General features: G+C 48.7%; 1 protein-coding gene across 3 annotated transcripts in view; it reads right to left on the bottom strand.

Annotated features, from left to right (window-relative positions):
- Nucleotides 1-19,892, bottom strand: part of galnt11 (UDP-N-acetyl-alpha-D-galactosamine:polypeptide N-acetylgalactosaminyltransferase 11 (GalNAc-T11)) — a 32,776-nt gene that overhangs the window by 8,052 nt on the left and 4,832 nt on the right. For 2 of the 3 annotated variants that reach the window (XM_036521057.1, XM_036521055.1), the window contains exons 2-8: nt 10,909-11,208; nt 8,895-9,018; nt 7,894-8,060; nt 7,397-7,522; nt 6,356-6,605; nt 3,694-3,811; nt 2,597-2,749 (exon numbers count right to left, since the gene is read on the bottom strand). In XM_036521057.1, coding sequence (XP_036376950.1) covers nt 2,597-2,749; nt 3,694-3,811; nt 6,356-6,605; nt 7,397-7,522; nt 7,894-8,060; nt 8,895-9,018; nt 10,909-11,170 — 1,200 coding nt within the window. In that variant the 5' untranslated portion in view covers nt 11,171-11,208. Of the gene's footprint in view, nt 1-2,596; nt 2,750-3,693; nt 3,812-6,355; nt 6,606-7,396; nt 7,523-7,893; nt 8,061-8,894; nt 9,019-10,908; nt 11,209-14,705; nt 14,764-19,892 lie in introns of those variants that run through there. The other variant, XM_036521056.1, reaches the window with a different exon arrangement.

Here is a 19,892-nt window from a genome sequence, read left to right as displayed (position 1 = left end):
CACGAGATGATGCTACATAATTACTGGCATTTGTACGTGATACGAGTTACAACAGCTCCTTCTGAAGTGTTGTGCTGTATATCTCCTTTTATGTCTACTGTAATGAAAAGCTGGGTCTGACAGGGAGGCCAGCCTGCATCATGGTCTGGAGGGGAGACAGATTCATGGCTGAAAAGCTTCAAGGACATGGTTTGGAATGCTCCATACCAGCAGTGCTTGATAGAGAGTGTGTATCATAAAACATTAAATTTTTATTTCGTAGCTCTCCACTAATCCATAAATAACTCCCTGAAGTAATCCCTTTGAATCCCGAAACCTTGGAACCTCTTATTGAAAAATAATTTTCCAGACAATGCATGAGTATGAGGATAACAAAGACATTGTAAAAAATACCCCTGAGACCAAATTAGAGGCAAACATTGCAAAAAAAAAAAAAAAAAAACAACACATAAGCAATTATTTTCTCTTCAAACTGGGCCAGATATTTCAGTGTGGAGATGATACAGTCAGAGATGTACTCTAGAGTTGCATAAGTCCAAATCCACTGAAGCGAGTCGGTATGAGCCACATGAACCGCACACCCACGCCTCTCTCCGCTGAAGCCACATCTCGCCTGGGGCCTACAGAGCGATCGCCAGGCCTCTGTTTACACTGCGGATGAGTGTGTCAGGACGAAGTCCAAAAGTCCAAAAGCACTCGCGCCCCACCCCGCCTGGCCCCCATCCCACAACCACAGACCACCACAAGCCACCAGAGACCACCAGAGACCACCACAAGCCTCCACAAGCCACCACAAACCTCCACTTTCTGTTCCCCGCCACTCTTACCCGAGGACCAGGTAGACTGTGTGCAGAAACACAGCCCTCCTAATCTCTCCCTGGCTACCCTCTAGCACCGCGGGAACCCGCCACGCTAACCATCAGCCGACGATGAGATGATCCTGACGCTAAACCCTTCAACTCGAGCAAAGTGCCTCTTAACGTCCCTCACCCACACAAAGGCGCAGCTTAGCCTGCGCTCACACTAACTCGCAGCGAGTAACCTTCTCTGACCGCATTACGGTCACATTCCGACTGTGATCTGCAGAAAGACCCGAAAGAGCCACGGATGGGGTTTTTGTTGGCTCGTGTGAAGCACAAAAGCCGGGCTCATTACCAAGCCAGAACGCAGCAATTACATGGCCGCAGTCAAGCCCGTGGTTAAATAAGTCAGCGAATGTCAATGTGTAACTGAATTAGCAAGCAGCGCTCTCACTCCCTCTCTCTGTTTAGATGCTGTTAAAACTTTTAAAGCTTGTAATCATTTGCTCAGATTACAGATGAATCAGTCCCTGTAAGGGGTGTCACATGCTGTCTGTCCTTAAGGGAATGAAGTTATTAAAGCACTTTCACCTACACTGGAATGCTACCTGTAGCAGTATCTGTCCTGTTCCTGAGAAATGCTGCGTAGATGTGCATATTTACATGTATATATATGCATATTTAGCACTGCACTCGAGGCTGCTATTGTTGAGACCTTCAGCCCATTCATTATTGTCCAGATACATATTCGCTCACATTACATTACTGGTGTTTAGCAGACACTCTTATCCAGAGCGACTTACATCAGTTACAGGTTTTTACGATGTTATCCATTTATACAGCTGGACGTTTACTGAGACAACTGTGGGTTAAGTGCCTTGCCTAAGGGTAAAGCAGTAGTGCCCCAGCGGAGAATAAAGCTAGCAACTGTTCGGTGTTGAGCCCTGCTCCTTATCGGGGAATTGAACCAGAAACCCTTTGGTTACAAGTCCTGCTCCTAAACCACTAAGCTACACTGCTGCCCACGTAACTCACATGGCTCAGGCAGCCAAGCTGCTCCTTCTAAGCACAGACTGAGCCCTACACCCCGGATTCAACCCCTAGCCGAAAAGGACAGGGAGCCCAAAGCTTTGTTCCACTGGGGGGGGGGGTTCGTCAGAAGGGTCTCCTTATCTCACCCTGCAACTCAGCGCAGGCACCTGTGAACCACTCAGTAGAGATGGACGTCGACAGAAATGCGCCTATCCTCCAAATGGCACTCGCTTCACTGTGATGCATTGTGGGACTTGTAGTTTGAAAAACAGCCTCTACAGGTATGTGGGTGTGAGAGAGACGCACTCCCTATCCCCAGCACTCACGGGTAAGTGCAGAGGTTGTGCTGGTAGGACGGGCCTAAAATGCAATTTTGAGATCAGCACAGCTGGTTGTGCAGATGGTTTTTACCCATTATACCAAGCTCAGGGAGTGAGAGAATGCTGAGAAGCCTGTCTGTGTGCATCTGGTTTATGAAATGAAGATTGCACACTACAAACCTCAGCCTGTAGAAACAGCTGGAGTTCTGGGAGTAGAAAGCCTAAAGCCTTGTAGCTGTGCCCCCACGCCACGCACCCTCCCTCAGTCCCTTTAATGACTACATCCAGATATCAGCTGTTACCCCTCCCACCTTTTCTATCTGTGACTACTTCTTTACTGACTACCTGCACCCCCTCTCCCTTCAGTGGCTACATGCTACCATCAGCTCACGCCCATAACCCCCCCCCCCCCCCTCCCCCCAGACCCGTACACCCTCCACCCACCTTGTACTCATCCATCCAGACGTGGGCCAGCCGCAGGGAGTTGTGGGCCATGGTGTCCTGACCTCCAGGCGAGCCGTAGGGCCGTCTCTTTCGGAAGATGTGCCCCACCCGTGAGCAGGGGATGATGAGGAGCTGGCCCCCGCACATCCAGATCTGCCGGGTCAGGACCAGACCAGGTCAGAACCGTATGTCATTCCCACCTGCTGATAGTCCAGCACACTGGACCCGTGTGCTGTGTGCACCCTGTTCTCATAACCAGAACAGCATCATGCCTGGAGTCTGTCTAGGAGTGTAAAGTGATGGTTCAGGACAAGATATACTGTCCCTCAAAAGGACAATTCACTCGGCAAATAGAGCCAAATTGCTCTGGCTCCCTTTGTGATGCTTACTGTCTGCTGGACCATGGTAGAGCCGTGGACATTAGAGCACAAAAATGAAGTGCAAAGGAAAGTGCCCCGAGGCGCTGGCTTCCAGAAATGGAAAATAAATTATGAGCGACTGTTATGTGGTAACAGGAGTGAGTCGAGAGCGCTTTATAAAGAAACAGGAATGTTTGGGTCAGACACGATCGCGTAGCCAACTAACATGTCATTTCTGGCACTCCTACTTTAAATAAAATCTCATTTCAACACAGTGAGGCATTATGCCATTGGCTGTTTATTTTTACTTGTTTTTCTTTCCCCCCCTTCCTTCAGGGAAATCCTCAATTGGATTCACACGATTTGATTTAGCGAGTGAATCAGAGGAGGGAAAACTTTTGAAGGAAAACAACATGGATGACGTTGACGAATTCTGACTGGTGGCCGACGGGCCGGTAGTTAGCAGAACAGCCCCATGGATTAGACCATCCCCTGGGGGCATGGTGGTATTCACCCTGAAGGAGATCTCCAGGGGAACAGACTGGCCCCTAGGGGCACGGAGGTCCTAACCCCGACGAAGATCCCCAGGGGATCAGATCACAACCTAGGGGCACGGAGGTCCTTACCCTGAAGGAGATATTCAGGGGATCAGATCGCCTCCTAGGGGCACGGAGGTCCTAACCCTGAAGGAGATTTCCAGGGGATCAGATCACCCCCCAGGGGAACGGAGGTCCTTACCCTGAAGGAGATCTCCAGGTTCTCGCCTCCCCAGATATCCATACCGCTGTCGTACTGGCCCAGCTCGTTGAAGTACTTCCTGTCCATGGCGAACAGGCCGCCGGCCATCGTCGGAGACCTGCACGATGGAGACACACAAACATCAAAGCATCACCAGCCTGCAGCGAGCAGCATAAGCTCAGTGGTAAACATGTTGTGGAGATATAAACTTGTGGAGGTACAACCCTTGCGTCTGGAAATTTGCGGTCATTATTTAAAGTTTGAGCCTCCTACAACAGCACTTTCAACCCTTGTGGCAAGATTTCCCACAATGCCCTGTGTTTTAAAGACAGCACTAATGACTCAGTGTCTCTGCAGCGGATTGCCTAGCGCTACCGACTTCACTTCTTGTAAATTGTTCTGAATAAAATTAGCTGCCGAATGAATGCATGTAAATGCAAATGTAACTGTATTATACTTCAGTATTACATAGCTGGAACTCAGATTAATCGCCTTGCTCTAGGCTGCAATCAAACCTGCAACCTGCTGGTTAAGAGCCCGGATTCTGTAACCGCTGGGCCACGCAACCACCCACGCCTGATCTGTTTAATGGCGCCGAGGCGAGAGCACCGCCACGGCCTGGGCTTCTGCGTGGGCATTTCGCTTAGGGGCACACCTACACAGAACGCAGTCAGACCCTGCTCTCACCCAAGGCCCTTTTCCACAGAAAGCCTTCAGTGGGTTTCTGTTCTGCCCGGTGCTGACTGCCGTAGAATTTCAGTGTCTGGCGCCCCCTGTTCACCTGGTGGCAGGAGTGTGGTGCAGTGGTACAGAGCAGGACTCGCAACCGAAAGGCTGCTGGTTTGATTCCCTGCCAGGGCACCGCCTCAGTAAATATCCAGATGTATAAATGGATAAAACTGTAGCCTATGTAAGACTATGGATGTAATGTAATTGTGAAAACAGCTAAGAGTGTGCGGTGTCACTTGTGGCAAACTCAATTGCAGTGCAATGCCTAGTATTGGAAACTGCAACCCGCTGGTCAAAATCTGTCTCTGTAATCGCTCCCTGAATGACAGGGGTGATTTCTCCACAGGTCTCAGCACCAGTTTGTTGATGTCCCAGAGGGCCACGCCCATCTGCTGATCGGGCATCAGGGCTGTAGTTCCACCAAGCCACACAACAGCCAGGATTTCACTCTTGTACTTGCAGCAACGTTAATGGAACATGGAATCCTGGAAAATAACGTTCCCTTCTTTAAGACTGGTGTTTTCACCAATAAGAATGAAAAACAATTTTACCACGGTAAACAAGCTCTGAAAAGAGCGAGGGCAGTGAGGACAGCACAGCTCTCTGTAGGTATCCCATCATCCCTCAGGAGAGGATCACAGGACTCAGCAGAGACACTGGGATTTTTTTTTTGCCCAACCAGATAATCAAGATAGAGCCCACAGCTTCACAAAACAATTTTAAATATTACAAGAGGCACCAGTTAAGAAGTGCTGCTGAGACAGACTGCAGGAGAAAAGGTCAGTTCCGCGGTCAGCGAGATGACCAGTTTCGACAGCCTCATCGCCGCTCCCGGACAGCCACTCCCTCCGTCTCACACTTCCTCCAGGGTTGTGAAAGCTCGGTTGCATCACCGAGGCATTTACTGTTATAAAGAAAAAAGAGACCGTGGAAAAGTCTCTCTGGTTTTTCCGTCTGTGGTTTTTAATCGTTCCCCTCATCACCTTTTCTCCTCTTTTCCTTCAGTGTCTGAACACTGATACCTCAGTGTTTGCTGTGCATGTGTCTCAGCGTTGAGGAATTCAGTGGAAATGTTGAAGTTTGTTACTTCAATTTTTAATCTAGTGTTAAAAAAAACAGAGCTTTGGCAGCTGTACCTACAGACAGACCAGCTCTACCCACAGACATCACACACAGCGAAAACTCAACACATTCAACACGCACCGGCTTCACTGTCTCAGCAGCATGTACTTTGCATGGTATTTTTCCAGCACTACATACAATATTCTTATAATAACGGATAGCAGTAACAGAGTAACACCCCTGGTTCTTAAGACCAGCTGAGCCTGTATATCTGGAAGATGTCTGGCATAACGATAAGGAGCTGGGCTCAACACCGAACAGTCGCTAGCTTTATTCTCCGCTGGGGCACTGCTGCTGTACCCTTGGGCAAGGTACTTAACCCACAATTGCGTCAGTAAATATCCAGCTGCATAAATGGATACATTTATTACCTATGTAAGTCACTCTCGATAGGAGTGCCTACTAAATGACAATAATGTAATATCTATTAACTGCACTGGTGAAAATGAATGCAATGTAACTAAGACTCATATTGCTACACTCTGGGATATGCTACATTCTTGTTGCTGTTCAGGTGGTTGTGTGGTACTGTTTTGCATTAGGTCTGCTTATTTGTTTTCTGAACTCTACCATGCTTTAAAATGCACATCACCCTTGATAATAGAATGGCAAGTAAATCTGGTCAATTCAACACACAGCAAATCACCTGTACATGCTATTAGACTCTTCTGTCTCTCCCTGTCTCTTTCATTCTCTCTCACCATGGGTAATGCCAGACGTGTGTGTGTGTAGGGGCAGGGGGGGTCCACAGGAAGCAGGGGGGTGGGTCAGAGGAAGCGGGGGGTCGGGTTCGAGAGCTTCCCACGGGTACCTGATTGGCGCGACGGCTCCGTCGGGGCTGTTGAGCTCGGACAGGGGCACGGGGTCCCACTTGAAGTGGAGCCCCCAGTTGAAGCCGCCCCGGACGATGGGGGAGGGGCTGTAGATGAGGGTGTCAGCACTGATGATGTCGATGACGGGGCACACCACCGTGCGCCGGTCCTCCTTGATGGGCGTCAGCAGAGGCTGAAGCCACATCTCGTTCACCTCGCAGTGGCTGTCCAGGAACACCAGCACCTCCCCTGCCGGAGCAAGGACCAATCAGGGAGTGCATCACCACGACCCAATCAAAGTGTGGGATGTGGGAGTGGGTCAAGCAAGGGGTAACCACCACCGTCAAATCACAGTTTAGTGGAAATACCAAACCAACCAATCAGAGACCAGGGGAGGAACATGATGTGTGGGTGGACTGCAGAGAGCTTCATTTGGGGATACAGCTGCATATGTAAAGACATTCAGCCCCCATGATATTCTTTTCTTCTGTATAACCACTCATTCTGACAAGATTCTGAGATTTCCATGTAGAACTACAGTTTAATGTGTGAAAACTTGCATTTGTGACCAGAAAAGTATGCTTTCCACAAACCATTAGCCTAATCAAACTTAAAGCTTAAAGCAAAAATTCTGTATACAAAGAGCGTTGAATTAAAGCCCTATACATACAAATGCAAGCCAACTTAAGAGTTCTCAGGTGTGATGTTGCCATTACTGCACAGATATTCAATAGTGTTTGTTAGGGGAAACTTCACAGGGGATACAGAGCATCATGGGAAATCAAACATGATGGTACACCATGAGCTTTACACACACCATGCAGGATAAAAGGGTAAAATGCTTGGTAAATTTGCAATGTTGAGCCTCAGCGTGTGGCTTTTTCCACAAGACACCAGTAAAGGAAAGAACCTGAGGTTAGGCAATCTCAGAACTGTGTTACCTGTGAGGAAGTGGCGCGGAGTGTTACCGCGCCACTTCCTCACAGGAGTTATGGAGCTGTCACGTGGAGCCGGAGAGAACTGAGCATGTCAGCGCTTACCTGTGGCGTGGGACGCCCCGATCACCCTGCCCCTGATCAGACCCTCGCGTCTCTGGTTCCGAACCAGCTTCACCTTCCCGGGGAGGTTCTGACGGACGTACGCGTCCAGATCCTCCTTCAGGTCCGCTGTGGGGGGGTGGAGAGAGGAGGGCTTCAGACGGGCTCGCAAAATCACACCGCCATTACGCTGTGGCGTGGGCGGAGCCCCAGATGCCAGTCTATGAGTTCTTATTCAGTCACAGACTGAGAGTGGCTGTTACCGTTACTGTCACTTGCTGTTAAGTAGGACACACACACACACACACACACACACACACACACAATCACCAACACCCCTACACAAAGAGGCACACACAGTACACAGGCACACATTCCAAAGGCAGCGCTGAACCACCAGCTCATTTCTCCCTGCTCCACTTCCCCCAAACAAAGCCCCAGCGACCCCCGCACGCCACCCCCGCCACCCCCCCGTTCGCAGGCAGAGAGGGAGGCCTTGCCCAGCTCGCTGTTGTCGTCCACCAGGATGACCTCGTGCAGCAGGTAGGCGGGTGTGCGGTCCAGCACGCTGTGCACCGTCCGCAGCAGAGCGGAGAAGGCCTCGTTGAAGAAGCAGATGACCACGCTGGCCGAGGGTAGCGCCACGGGGTACGCCCTCTCCTTACACCTGCGGGGGGTCAGGGAGGGGGAGAGGGGCCGCCTGTCAGCGTGCAGGACCGACTACAGGGTCGTCGGTTCGATTCTCAGGCGGGGCATTGCCACTGAGCGTTGGACGAATGAACTCAATCTGAATCGCTTCGCTAAAATGCTTTCCTAAAATGTTGCATAAATGGATGTTACACCAAACACAGTGGAGTCTGCTGAGCAGAGAGATTAGATTACCTGATCTCACCCTGAGGGCCTTATGCAGTTTACATTTTATCCATTTGTACTGCTGAATGTTTACTGAAGCAACTGGGGTAAGTACCTTGCCCGAAGGTACAACAGCAGCTCCCCACCATGGAATTAAATTGGCAACCTCACCATTAAGCCATGCTGCTGCCAAACAAAAATGATGTACTATTAAAACATACCTCTCAAATAACCACTGGACCTTCTGTGGCAGTCTGTGCTGGAGAATTGTGAGGCACGGACCTTCCGCTGGGCTCTGAGTGAGGTCTGTAACATGTTCCTGTAATGCACTGCCGCACTGTGCTTTAATGTGTTCCTGTAACATGTTCCTGTAATGCGTTGCTATTCTGTGCTCATCTAACGCGTTCCTGTAACATGTTCCTGTAACGTGTTCCTGTAACGTGTTGCTGCACTGTGCTCTATTGTGTTCCTGTAACGTGTTCCTGTAACGTGTTGCTGCACTGTGCTCTATTGTGTTCCTGTAACGTGTTCCTGTAACGTGTTCCTGTAACGTGTTCCTGTAACGTGTTGCTGCACTGTGCTCTATTGTGTTCCTGTAAGGCCTTCCTGTAGCTCTGAGTGGTGCTGTGTTCCCTCAGGGCACACTCACTTTTCGTTCCTGGTGTCGGGCAGGTCTCTGTGGTACCCCAGGCGGTTGCTGATGAGAACGTTGAAAGCGTGCTTGTGGTACCCCATGTCTCGGATCTCCTGATCCTGCTCGTTAAAGATCATACCTGCGACAGAAACTCCAGGTAAATAAAACTAACTGAAATGAAAACAAAACAAGACATAACAAAACATGTAGCCACACTTCAAATGTGCACCAATATGCAATAACAGTGCTCGTGTGTGGCAAAATGGTAAAATGTGACATTGGAGAGTACCTTTTTTTTTTTTTTTTGTCAAAATCAAAATCAGGCCCAGGGCAGAAGGTGGGAGTTGTCATGGCAACAGGCAGGCACCCTCTCTTGTTGAAGTCAGGCTAAGGACCAGTGACCTTGGCTGCGAGAGGAAGCTTTCCCATCTGGAAGAGCTTCTTCCAATAAAAAACCTGCTCTGCTGCCTTTTCAAAACCGAAAGCACAAGCTCTTTATGACTGCTACGCCAAGCTAAAATATTCATTCGAGGTTCATGTACTCGGGGCTATGCACTGTGGGATATATCGACTCGCCCTGACTTGTTCGATTGTTCCAGACAAAATAAAAAAAAAAAAAAAACGAAACCATATCTCATGAAATCCTGTGTAATACTGGTGACAAAGTCTGCTCACAATCACACCCCTTTCTTTCGTTTAATGATCAGCTCTGGGGGGGAAAAAAGTGCATTATGAACTGTTCTTATGGATTATTAACTATTATATAGATTCAACTGAAAGTCAGGCCGTCAGAATGCCATAACCTACACCAAGAGGTGCTCGACTAAGAGGGAGCCGTGTGCCATTTTATGTGCGCAATAAATGTCTGACAGCAATTAAGTGCAGCCGAAGAAACCCGAAATAAATTCGGAGGAATTCATCTGGGGCCGGTAGGCTTGGCTTCGCTTCACCAGGACCCACCCTGGAATGAAGTTCAAGCGTTCCCATGAACGGGGGAACGAGGCGTACAGGTGCAGGGGCAAAATACGAGCTGGGCACGGTTCCCGAATCAACAGCGCCGGCTCCAAGGACGGAGCCGAGGATTCCGATTCAGGACCTGGGATTCTGAACACTGGTTTGCATTGAATGTAGAGAGGGAGAACTTCACTTGGTGTATGCCCGTAAACCAAGCTCTCTTTTGGGAGGGAATTAAAAACGATGTTCTTTATTTGCTGTGCTTGCTGTGTGCAGCTGAGGTCTGAGCTTTAGCACAACGCAGGCCGAATGAACAGCCAAAGGAAGCCTCAGAGACGGCCCGCAGAGGAAACGTGTTATCGTATTAGTACAACAACACCGAGCCTATCATTCCAGAGGAGACAGGAGGAAGAATGAGCAAACCAGCCAGAAAAACACATTAAAAACTCACAACTGAAACAATAGACTATCCAGCCTAAAACAAGCCAACACTGTGCCCGACACAGGCCAACACTGTACCCAACACAGGCCAACACTGTACCCAACACAGGCCAACACTGTACCCAACACAGGCCAACACTGTACCCGACACAGGCCAACACTGTACCCAACACAGGCCAACACTGTACCCGACACAGGCCAACACTGTACCCAACACAGGCCAACACTGTACCCAACACAAGCCAACACCGTGCCCGACACAGGCCAACACTGTACCCAACACAAGCCAACACTGCGCCCGACACAGGCCAACACTGCATCCCCACACACAATTTTCACACTGGTGGAAAAGAAAACTGGGGGGGGAGAGATGCTGTTCATGTCAGCTTAATTACAGCTGGTGACTGTTACAGTTCAGGGGTGGAGGCACCAGCCAAAACCTGTGCACATGGATTCAAACGGGGGATCTCTGACTCGATGACGGAGGGGGATATACTGCAAAACCTGGCAACGCTGCTCCCACAGTTGCTGCAGGGCCGGGCTGATTTATGACTCAATAAAAGGGGAATCATGAAAAACCTGGCAACCCATATCCCACAGGCAGGGGCTCTAGGGCCGGCTTCGGCCAACGTACCCATTTCCGGGGAGAGGTCCACCTGCTTCCTGCCCTGGGCGGCGGCCCGATGGGGCTGCTCCCTGGGCCCGTCGTTGGGGCTCCGGGTGAAGCGGGGCTGGAACCTGTGCTGGCGGCTGAAGGAGGAGACCCCCGAGACGGGCACATGCTTGGGGGGCTGGCTCTCCTGGCTGAGGGTGAAGTACAGGAAGAGCAGGACGGACCAGGTCACCGACGTGAAGAGACACCCATAGCAGAAGTAGCGCAGTGTGACGCTGCCCATGGTAGCCCTAGCATGGCCGGCGCTCCATCGTCAAGCCCCTTGTTGAGGAGAGAGAGAGAGAGAGAGAGAGAGAGAGAGAGAGAGAGAGAGAGAGAAGGAGACAGGGAGAGGGAAAAGAGAAGAGAGAGGGAGAAGGAGAGAGAGAGAGAGAGAGAAGGAGAGAGGGAGAGGGAAAAGAGAAGAGAGACAGAGAGAGAGAGAGAGGCGAGAAAAGGAGAGAGAAAGGCGAGAGGGAGAGAGAGAAGGAGAGAGAGAGATAAAAAGAGAGAGACCAGAGAGAGAGAAAGAACGGGAGAGAAAAAAAAAAGAATGAAACAGGATTTCAGGAGAGTGGGAGAGATAAAAAAAAATAAATAAATAAATATATAAAAACAAACAAAGCTGGATTTCAGGAGTGCAGCTCCCGGAGGTTCTGAAATATGACGAGGTTATTCAGCCATGAGAGTCACTGATAACACGCTTGTGCGTTTCCGAAATGCTCTCCTTCGCTGGAGCACCAAACTCTAAATGGCAGTGAGGCGAAAACAGGCCCCACCAGGGCATAAAACAATCACATAATTACCACCACTGCTCAAGGACTTAGCAACAGCACTGTTACAACAATCCAAACTTTACTGCTCAGCAGGACATAAAGAAAAGTTTCATTTGAAATTAGATCAAAACAAACATATCTCAGAACTCATTATGTATGTCTTGGGCAATTACAGAACTCTCTTGGTAATTTTTTTTTTTTTTTTTATCTACCCATCACTAATTAGGAACTTTAATATATAACCTTATCTGTTTTTTTTTCTCCTTCTTCAATGAAAACTCATTTCAAACAAGAGAATTCTCCCAGGCTTTACTGCATACCGAGTTGGCCCTCTGTGTAAAACTGCATTCGAAAAACTATAATTACATAAATTAGAATATCAGGATGTCAGCATGTTTATGCATTCAGAACCACACACATCATTATCCATTAAGGCTGAATATGACTAATACTACAATTATTAGTTCATATCCAGACAAGGTCAAAGAAGGTGTGAAGAGAGGCTATTTTCCCATCTACCTCGAAACATGCTGATGTTTTATCAAATTGTCGGCTTCTCAATCAAGTATACAAGCGGCTCTGCTCGACTCCTTGAGGTCCTAGAGCACTATAAGCCAGCAAGCTGTACTGTCCAACAAAAACACTCTGAGAACTCGGGAGGGAGGGTTAATTGGTTCAATTAAAGACAATGATTAGTGGAAGTGGTTGGCTTTAAGCGCATGGAGGGCCAAAATTCTGCAGACACTGCAGCTCTACAGGTGCAGTTAACAGGCCTGTTGTAAACAATTAACCTGATGAGTTTAATTCAAACTCAGAGCTTTCTGGAGGGCAAAGGTGGGCCGTCCCCAGATCACACTCTGAGGCAGATGTCCCCTCATCCTCTCTGCTTTTTTTTTTAACAACACCTCCTAAAAGGGAACTGGGAATGCCTTTGCAGGAGGTTTGTAGGCAATAGAGGAGACCAAACCCAGTGAAAGTGTTTGGGTGGATCGCCTTTGCATCTGCTTGCGAAGTCTTTGTCCGGGTTTACTTTTTCCAAACAGATAACCAGACAGGAACTCCAATCTCCATGTTGAAAATGAAAAGAAAATAAAACCGTGTTTAATCTCCTTTTTGTGCACATTTCAATCATGTAGCAGATTGATCATATCCAGAGTGACTTGCAAAAGTGCAATCAGTAGGGATAGGCAATTAGCTGCAGAGATACTGAATCATCAGTGCTGTCCTTAAAATGTAGTGTCATAGTGGGGAAACACAGCCACAGTGGGTTTAAGTGCTGTCAAAGGACTTAACCTTTCCAAACAGCTACTACAATACAACTTTAAGCTTAACCATAGCTTAACGCCCCTGTTATGCATCAGCCCACATTTCTGCTTATCATTTCTGCTAACATGGTCGAATCAACTCCAGGCTCAATATACATCCCTCCACATGCACCGTGGAAACCATCTGTAACATGCATCTCTGTTCTGCACCGTGAGCCCCAAACGAAAACGTAAAGACAAACAAAAGACACCTGGAATTAGCGGCCTACTAAGATTTTTTTTTCCTGATGCAACCTTGATTTCAAGCTTGAAATACTGTATTTGATTTTTTTTCCTTTCCTCCGTTTGAAGTAAAGCCTTAAACCCTTGGCAACGCTGACCCTCAAGATTACCATAATCCGCACGGAGCACTGTCCAGATTCAGTTTGACATTTTACACCAAATCCTCCACCAGACACTGAGCCAAATTCCTGCACAAAGCCCTGGTCTTGGGAGCGTAATTCACGTGGACGTGTGTTGGACCCGAAGCGCGGAGGTGCGTGACGCTGGCGCAGACAACGTTCTGGAATCTCGTGTGCGGCTGGTGGATTCTCATGCGGTGACAACGGGGGGGACGGGACTCTGGAAGGGCCATGTTTCCTTGTAAAGTTCTACCAGATAAGGGAAGCAGGTTAGGACACTAAGTGACAAATTGCAGACTCCCCGCACAGTGTTCTGAGGCTTTCGACAGCTGACAATGACAGAGACATTTTATTTTGTACCTTCTGAAGTGCAATTTGGAATGAATTTAGGGCAAGATAAAAAAAAATACACCACTTTCAGTAATTACAGTTGCATTTGTGACAGATAAAACCCAGAATGCAGGAGAGGACAGAGAGGAGAGAAAGACAGGCAAAAGAACGAGGCAATGAAGGAGAGGAAGAGTTAGGGTCAGGGTTTGGAAGAACCACGTTTCCTTCCAAAAAGCAGGTTAGGACACTCAGTGACAGATCGGGGGATCGCAGACACTGTCAACAATCACAGTCATTTTATTTTATAACTTCTGAAGTGCATTTTAAAAACAATTTAGGCTAAGATAAAAATACACCGCTTTCAGTGGAATCACTGAGTGACATAACCCAGAATGCAAGAGAGGAGGGACAGGAGAGTGGAAGCCAAAGAAGGAGACAATGAAGGAGAGGAAGGACGAGGAAGGGTGGGGGGTAATTCAGCTATGGTTGAAACACATCAAGATCCTGCTTCCAAATCCTATTTTCCGGCACAGACACCCAGAGCAGCGATCCAACTGCCAAGGCCCGAGGCCATCCCCGGAGCGCCAGCGCTAAAGGCCTTCCACAAAGCCCTCCCGAACCTCAAAGGAGGCAGACAAAAGACCCCGGCGTCCTGGAGAGACGTCCTGAACGGAGGCTCACGCAAAAAAAAAAAAAAAAAAAAAAAAAAACAACCCCCCCGCCGCCCCTCACCCCCGCGGTGCGAGGGCCCACTTCAAATGGCTCCAACGCTTCCGAAAATAACGACGGGGGGGACACAGAACCCACGTCATGTCGCGTGGCGCACTGTGGAGTGAACGCGGTGGGGCGGCTTTGCAAAAGCGTGCTGCGGCGAGACTTCAGAGCAGGACCGCAGGACGCGCCGCAGGGGAGACTTCAAAGGAGGAGTCTTCAGGGTGTGCTACTTAAAATGCAACCGTGTCTGTAGCGCGCGATAAACCAAAATCCCGCTAAACACACATACTCACCAAAAAACAAACAGTCCGTCTTTCTCTGCCTCGGCACATCAACCACTGACAGGACGATCTTACCTTACGCTGGCAGCAAACTGTCTGCAAACAGAATGTCACAGGGCAAAGGCCTCTGAATTTTATGGGTAAACCATTAACATGGCACTGACTAAAAATAATGATTAAAACCAACAGCAGGGGGACTCTACTGGAAAGATGGCATTATATGTTGGTTTCATCAAGTCCTTTCATCTCATTTAGAAATATAATTGCCCGTATATGCCATATTATTACCTCTACTATATCTACTATCCAATTAACATACACTAAATCTTTTCCATTGCCATGACGTATTATGTTACTGTGATCGTTACGTGCATTCAGCTCTGCCATTGAGGGTTTGCGGAGTCTTCATTTGCAACTGCCAGCTTTGTAAACTTTCTGCCAAGAAATGCACACTGTGCCCATTACAATGCAACCCGCCCTCAGCTGATGTGGAAGCAATTGTGCTGATTGTGCTCCTGCATCGCTTCAAAAGTAGACAAGTCACATTTCTAGGCCGACGTCTTTACCGAAGAAACAAAAGCAGGTCAGCCAGGCACTCGGGCCACATAATTATCCTCTCATTAAAAGTCCACTCCAGCTCCAAAATAGAACAGGCTCCGGAGCCAGTTCCGCACAAGCTTGCGTTCTCTCCCGGAATGAATGCAGAGTCTGTCGTCCGTTGGACGTTTGCAAACCTGCTCACTGGTCAGTGAACCCTAAAACTCAAAAGTGTGAGCGGGGGAGGAGAAAAAAAAAAAAAAATCAGAGTTGATCTTGGCTCCAGTGCGTCTGTTGCAAAAACGTCTTTTACGGTAAAAGGGTGGGATTCAGAGAAAAGTTAGCTGATCCACCCACACATGCCCCAGGTTAATCCTTCTTCCTGTCCTGAAGCCCAGTGCAGCTGCAGGTGGTTTGAGAATAACAAGGGGAGAGCGTGGTTTCCTGAACCCTAAACTGGGTGGGGCTATCATCTGCTTAAGGACTCATTGCTGTGAATGAATGACTTATTGCTGTGAACCAATCATAAGTTTGGGATAGAGAGCAAAGTCTTGCAATTGGTTCATATGGGTCAGTGGTCAATACATTGTAGTTCCACCCATTGGTTCATGAAGCCTCACTCTCCCTTACCTTCTTGAGTGGTTATCTGTAACACTGTTTTGTTAAATGTGGGGATCAGCATTTTGCATCTAGGAGTGTGTCTCGGGGGGGGGGGGTTACGGAGGTGGGTCCTGCTGGGAACAGGGTGTCCTCAGAGGGGGTAAGTGCTGACAGAGCTGGCACACTGTGAGCCCCGGGGGGGAGGGCTGGCACGACCCCCCCAAACCCCGTCCCCCAGCGGGGGCCCTCCTGGATGTGACCCACTTCCACCCACCTCTGTGAGCCCTGCCAATAACTTCCTCTGAAGGGGGCGCTGTGAGAACGTCCCTTCTGCGTCACCGTTATTTCCCTTTAAGCTAAACCGGTGTGATGGGCTGTGTGTGTGTGTGTGTGTGTGTGTGTCCTACTTAACAGCAAGTGACAGTAGCAGTAACAGCCACTCTCAGTCTGTGACTGAATAAGAACTCAAAGACTGGCGTTTGGGGCCCTGCCCACGGCATGAGGGTGGGGCGATTTTTCGAGCCCGTCTGAAGCCCCCCTCTCTCCCCTCCTCCTCACAACTGACCTGGAGGAGGATCTGGACCTGCATGTCTGTCAGAACCTCCCTGGGGAAGAGAAACTGGTTCAAGGCGTGGCGTAGCATGACTGGAGCCGGGGTGGTCAGTGCAATGCTTGCTTTTTCACCCACACTGTTTACAAAGTCGTAATTACAAGTTACAGTGGTCATCTGGTTACTCGCATGCACACATGCTTTTAGCTACACTAAATGCCCCCAGATTTACCGCAATACAGTTCTGAAAGATGGAGTGCCGAATCCCTTTTATCCAAAAAGGAATGAATGTACATATGGAACGAATGAATGTGCGCACACACTCGGACCACGACGCCAGCCCCCCCCTCCCCCCTCACTCACCCTCTGGAATGTTATATAGAGATATTATAAAACACACACAGCCTACATGAAACTTTGATACTGCTACAAACTGACAGAGCAAGAGCTCTGGCAGTCTCTAACCGCGCGCCGAAAACCTCGAGCATCTCCCCTGAGCCGTCTCTGACAACCTAACAGCAGACAAGCCTGCTGAACCGAAACTGAACCAGAAAAGAAAGACAGGAAAAAGAGAGAGAGACAGACGGGGAAAGTGACAGCGGATCCCTCAGCCTTTGTGTCGGGGGTTCAGAGCCCGTAACAGGAGCTGCTCTGCTCTCTAGGTGCCCCTCCCCCCCAAACTGCAGGCACAATAACCGTAACCGAGCTCGCTGTCCGCCGGGGTGGGGAGAAACTCAATATTTCATCAGCAGTTTAGGGCCGGCGCTAAGCGCTCAACCTGAACCCGGTGCTAGGGTCCGTGTCACAGTGGCTGACATGGTTGTGTATTCAGGTTGTGGAGTTTAGAGAGAAAACCACCAACCAACTGCAAAAATAGCCCAGGGAGGGGATAATGGTGCACGTCTTATGCAACTCTGTAATGGTCCCTTTCAGACCACACCCCTCACCCCCTCACAGCCTGCCAATGCACAAGCAAAACCAGATTAAACCATTTATTCAAATATCACAAAATATTTTGCCATCTGTTGTCTGATTTTTGCCAAAACAATATGCCACTTGGTTCACATTGTGCAGCCCACCAGTCACCAGCACCTTACTCAGAATGAGGCGTCGCCCCGTCTCTTAACCTCCAATCAGACGGCAGGGGTGTGGCCGGCCTTGTGCACTTGGGGCAGATGGGTACATCCACTGACCAGGGCTGATTAAGTACCATCGCTGCCCAGGAAGCACAGCTGCAACGGGCCACCCGACAGATACGCGGACACGCCTGCAGACTGCCTTAATGAACCGCGGCCTGCTGTCAGCCCTGTATGGTGCAAAGGGGAAGGAGCCACTAGCACTGTGGTATTTCACTCCCTGCTAAGCCCAGTTAGGAGACGCCGGCCAGCATCGCCAGGCCCAGGGGAACGCAGTGTGTGCTGGCTCTTACCTCCGGTGGCAGCCCTTCATTAATTAGGTGCGACTGGGCTATTAGTTAGGTGTGATGCTGTCCACAGAGTGCCCATGTGGATCTGACACCCTTTCACACTGCCTTCGGTGTTCTGTGAAGTAGGGCGACTGCCAGGACCGCGTTTCTACTAGGGACTTGCATTTTCAGTAGCTCGCTATTCAAGTATTTCATGGCTCCCGAAGTTGAATATTTGAATAATATAAAAGCCCCCGCCCCCCGCCTCTTTTTCCTACCCAATCACTGTTATGCTCGTAACAACACAATGAGAAGAGACCTACATACACTCAAATTCTTAGGCAGGAAAGTCAGAGTCAGACTAATGAGCTGTACTACTGTACAAAGCGTTCTCTGTTACCAAGGCTTCTGCAAAAGGACAAAACTCCTCACCATCAAGGTTCTGAATTCCAAATCTAAACTGTCCAGTCAGGGATGTTACGGTTGAATAACTGCCGTAATCCTCAGCCCTGGCTTGTTCTGACAGAAAGATGCATGAGGAGGCATTTATTCAGTGTGTCTGCACTTTTCTTCCCCTCTAGTTGATTGAAGTGCTTGGTAGGAACTAAAAGTAGCCTCCACAGCGGGGCGGCAGGAACGGGAATGGGGTTACACCTGCTGCGTCTGGGTAAACATGACCCTTCCTACCTCACCCCTGGTAACTCTCAGTTTAGCCAAAGTCTAATCACTGGTTAGTTCTGAATTTTACACTAGACACTAGATTGAATGAGTGTATGTGGAAAAGTGACCGAAGACTATTGGTTGAGCAAGAATAGATGAAATTGCACAAGGATTTCTGTAAGCGACAAAAGAGGAAGAGGCACAGAAAACGCAAACTTAGCAATTTGCCAAAATTATAAAAAAAACACACACAAAGCATTTTTTTTTCTCTTCCTGGATCTTCTTTCCTTCCTTCCAAGAAACATTGTTTCTTCCTCTCTACACATGGGTTTTTCTTAAAACAAGCAAACAAAAACCCCACAAATATCGGCAAGGCATATGTGCAGTTGACCACTGCACATGGTTAGGCTAAGCTAAAGTGAGATAAGGGCCTCATACATCTATCTGGCACAGAAAGGTTTAGATATGAGTAAGACCTTCAATATCAACCGCTTGAGAACTAAGAAAGGCCAGAGGAGCTAACAAACTCTACAAGAAACATTTTTCACTTCTCTTCACTTTTCTCCCCTGCTCTTTACTGAAAAAAAGACAAAGTTGATTGAGAACTTAATAATTCAACCTGATAACAAGGTCAGCCGCCAAGGTGAAAACGCTCTTCCATGATAACACTGCTCGCGTTTACTGACATAATCAGTTTCTGCTCCTGAAGGAGCACGTTAGTTCCACATGGGTAGGGGGTGGGACTACAATAATGCACCCCCCCACCCCCCTGCCAAAACACACACTTCGAATGCAAGAGGCAGACGAAGGTAAACTGGACCTGGCAGCGTGTTAATGGAATTCATCGAACGCAGTCACCGCGTCCCAGTGGACACGGCCATTTAAGGCACACCAAGGAGAAGAACAGGGCTTGACACATTCTGAGCTCTTATGTTTCCAATTCAGAAAATGGGGCATGCGGTCTCTCTCGCTCGCTCGCTCTCTCTCCGTCTCTCACACACACACACACACACACACACACACACACACACACACACACACACGTACATACACACATACATACACACACACACAAATATTCCACGAATATCAGGCAGTTTAAAATAAAACTTATTAAACTTATTAAAAAAGCTGAATTAGCCCCTAGCCCCAAAGACAAGAAAAAAACACACAAAGCCAAGTCTGGTCTATAATTAGACACCTGGAAAAGAGAAAGTCTGCACAGCTGAAACAACACCAAACTGCTCGTGGTTGTAATTCAAGGCTGACTTATCGCAACGGGATTCTGTACCGGCCTGTCAGCACTCATATACATGAGCTACAACCAAAAATGTAAGGACTCTGTGCAAGAGCGAAAAAGGGAGAGAGACTGAAGACAGAAGGGTGAGAATGAGATAAAAATACAACGAAAGATATGACAGAGGAGGAGGCAGAGACAAAGGAGCCC

This window comes from Megalops cyprinoides, chromosome 2 (assembly GCF_013368585.1).
Source record: "Megalops cyprinoides isolate fMegCyp1 chromosome 2, fMegCyp1.pri, whole genome shotgun sequence".
Classification (NCBI taxonomy): domain Eukaryota; kingdom Metazoa; phylum Chordata; class Actinopteri; order Elopiformes; family Megalopidae; genus Megalops; species Megalops cyprinoides.
The sequence above is the reverse complement of the archived record's forward strand: the minus strand, read 5'-3'. Positions and strand labels throughout refer to the sequence as shown.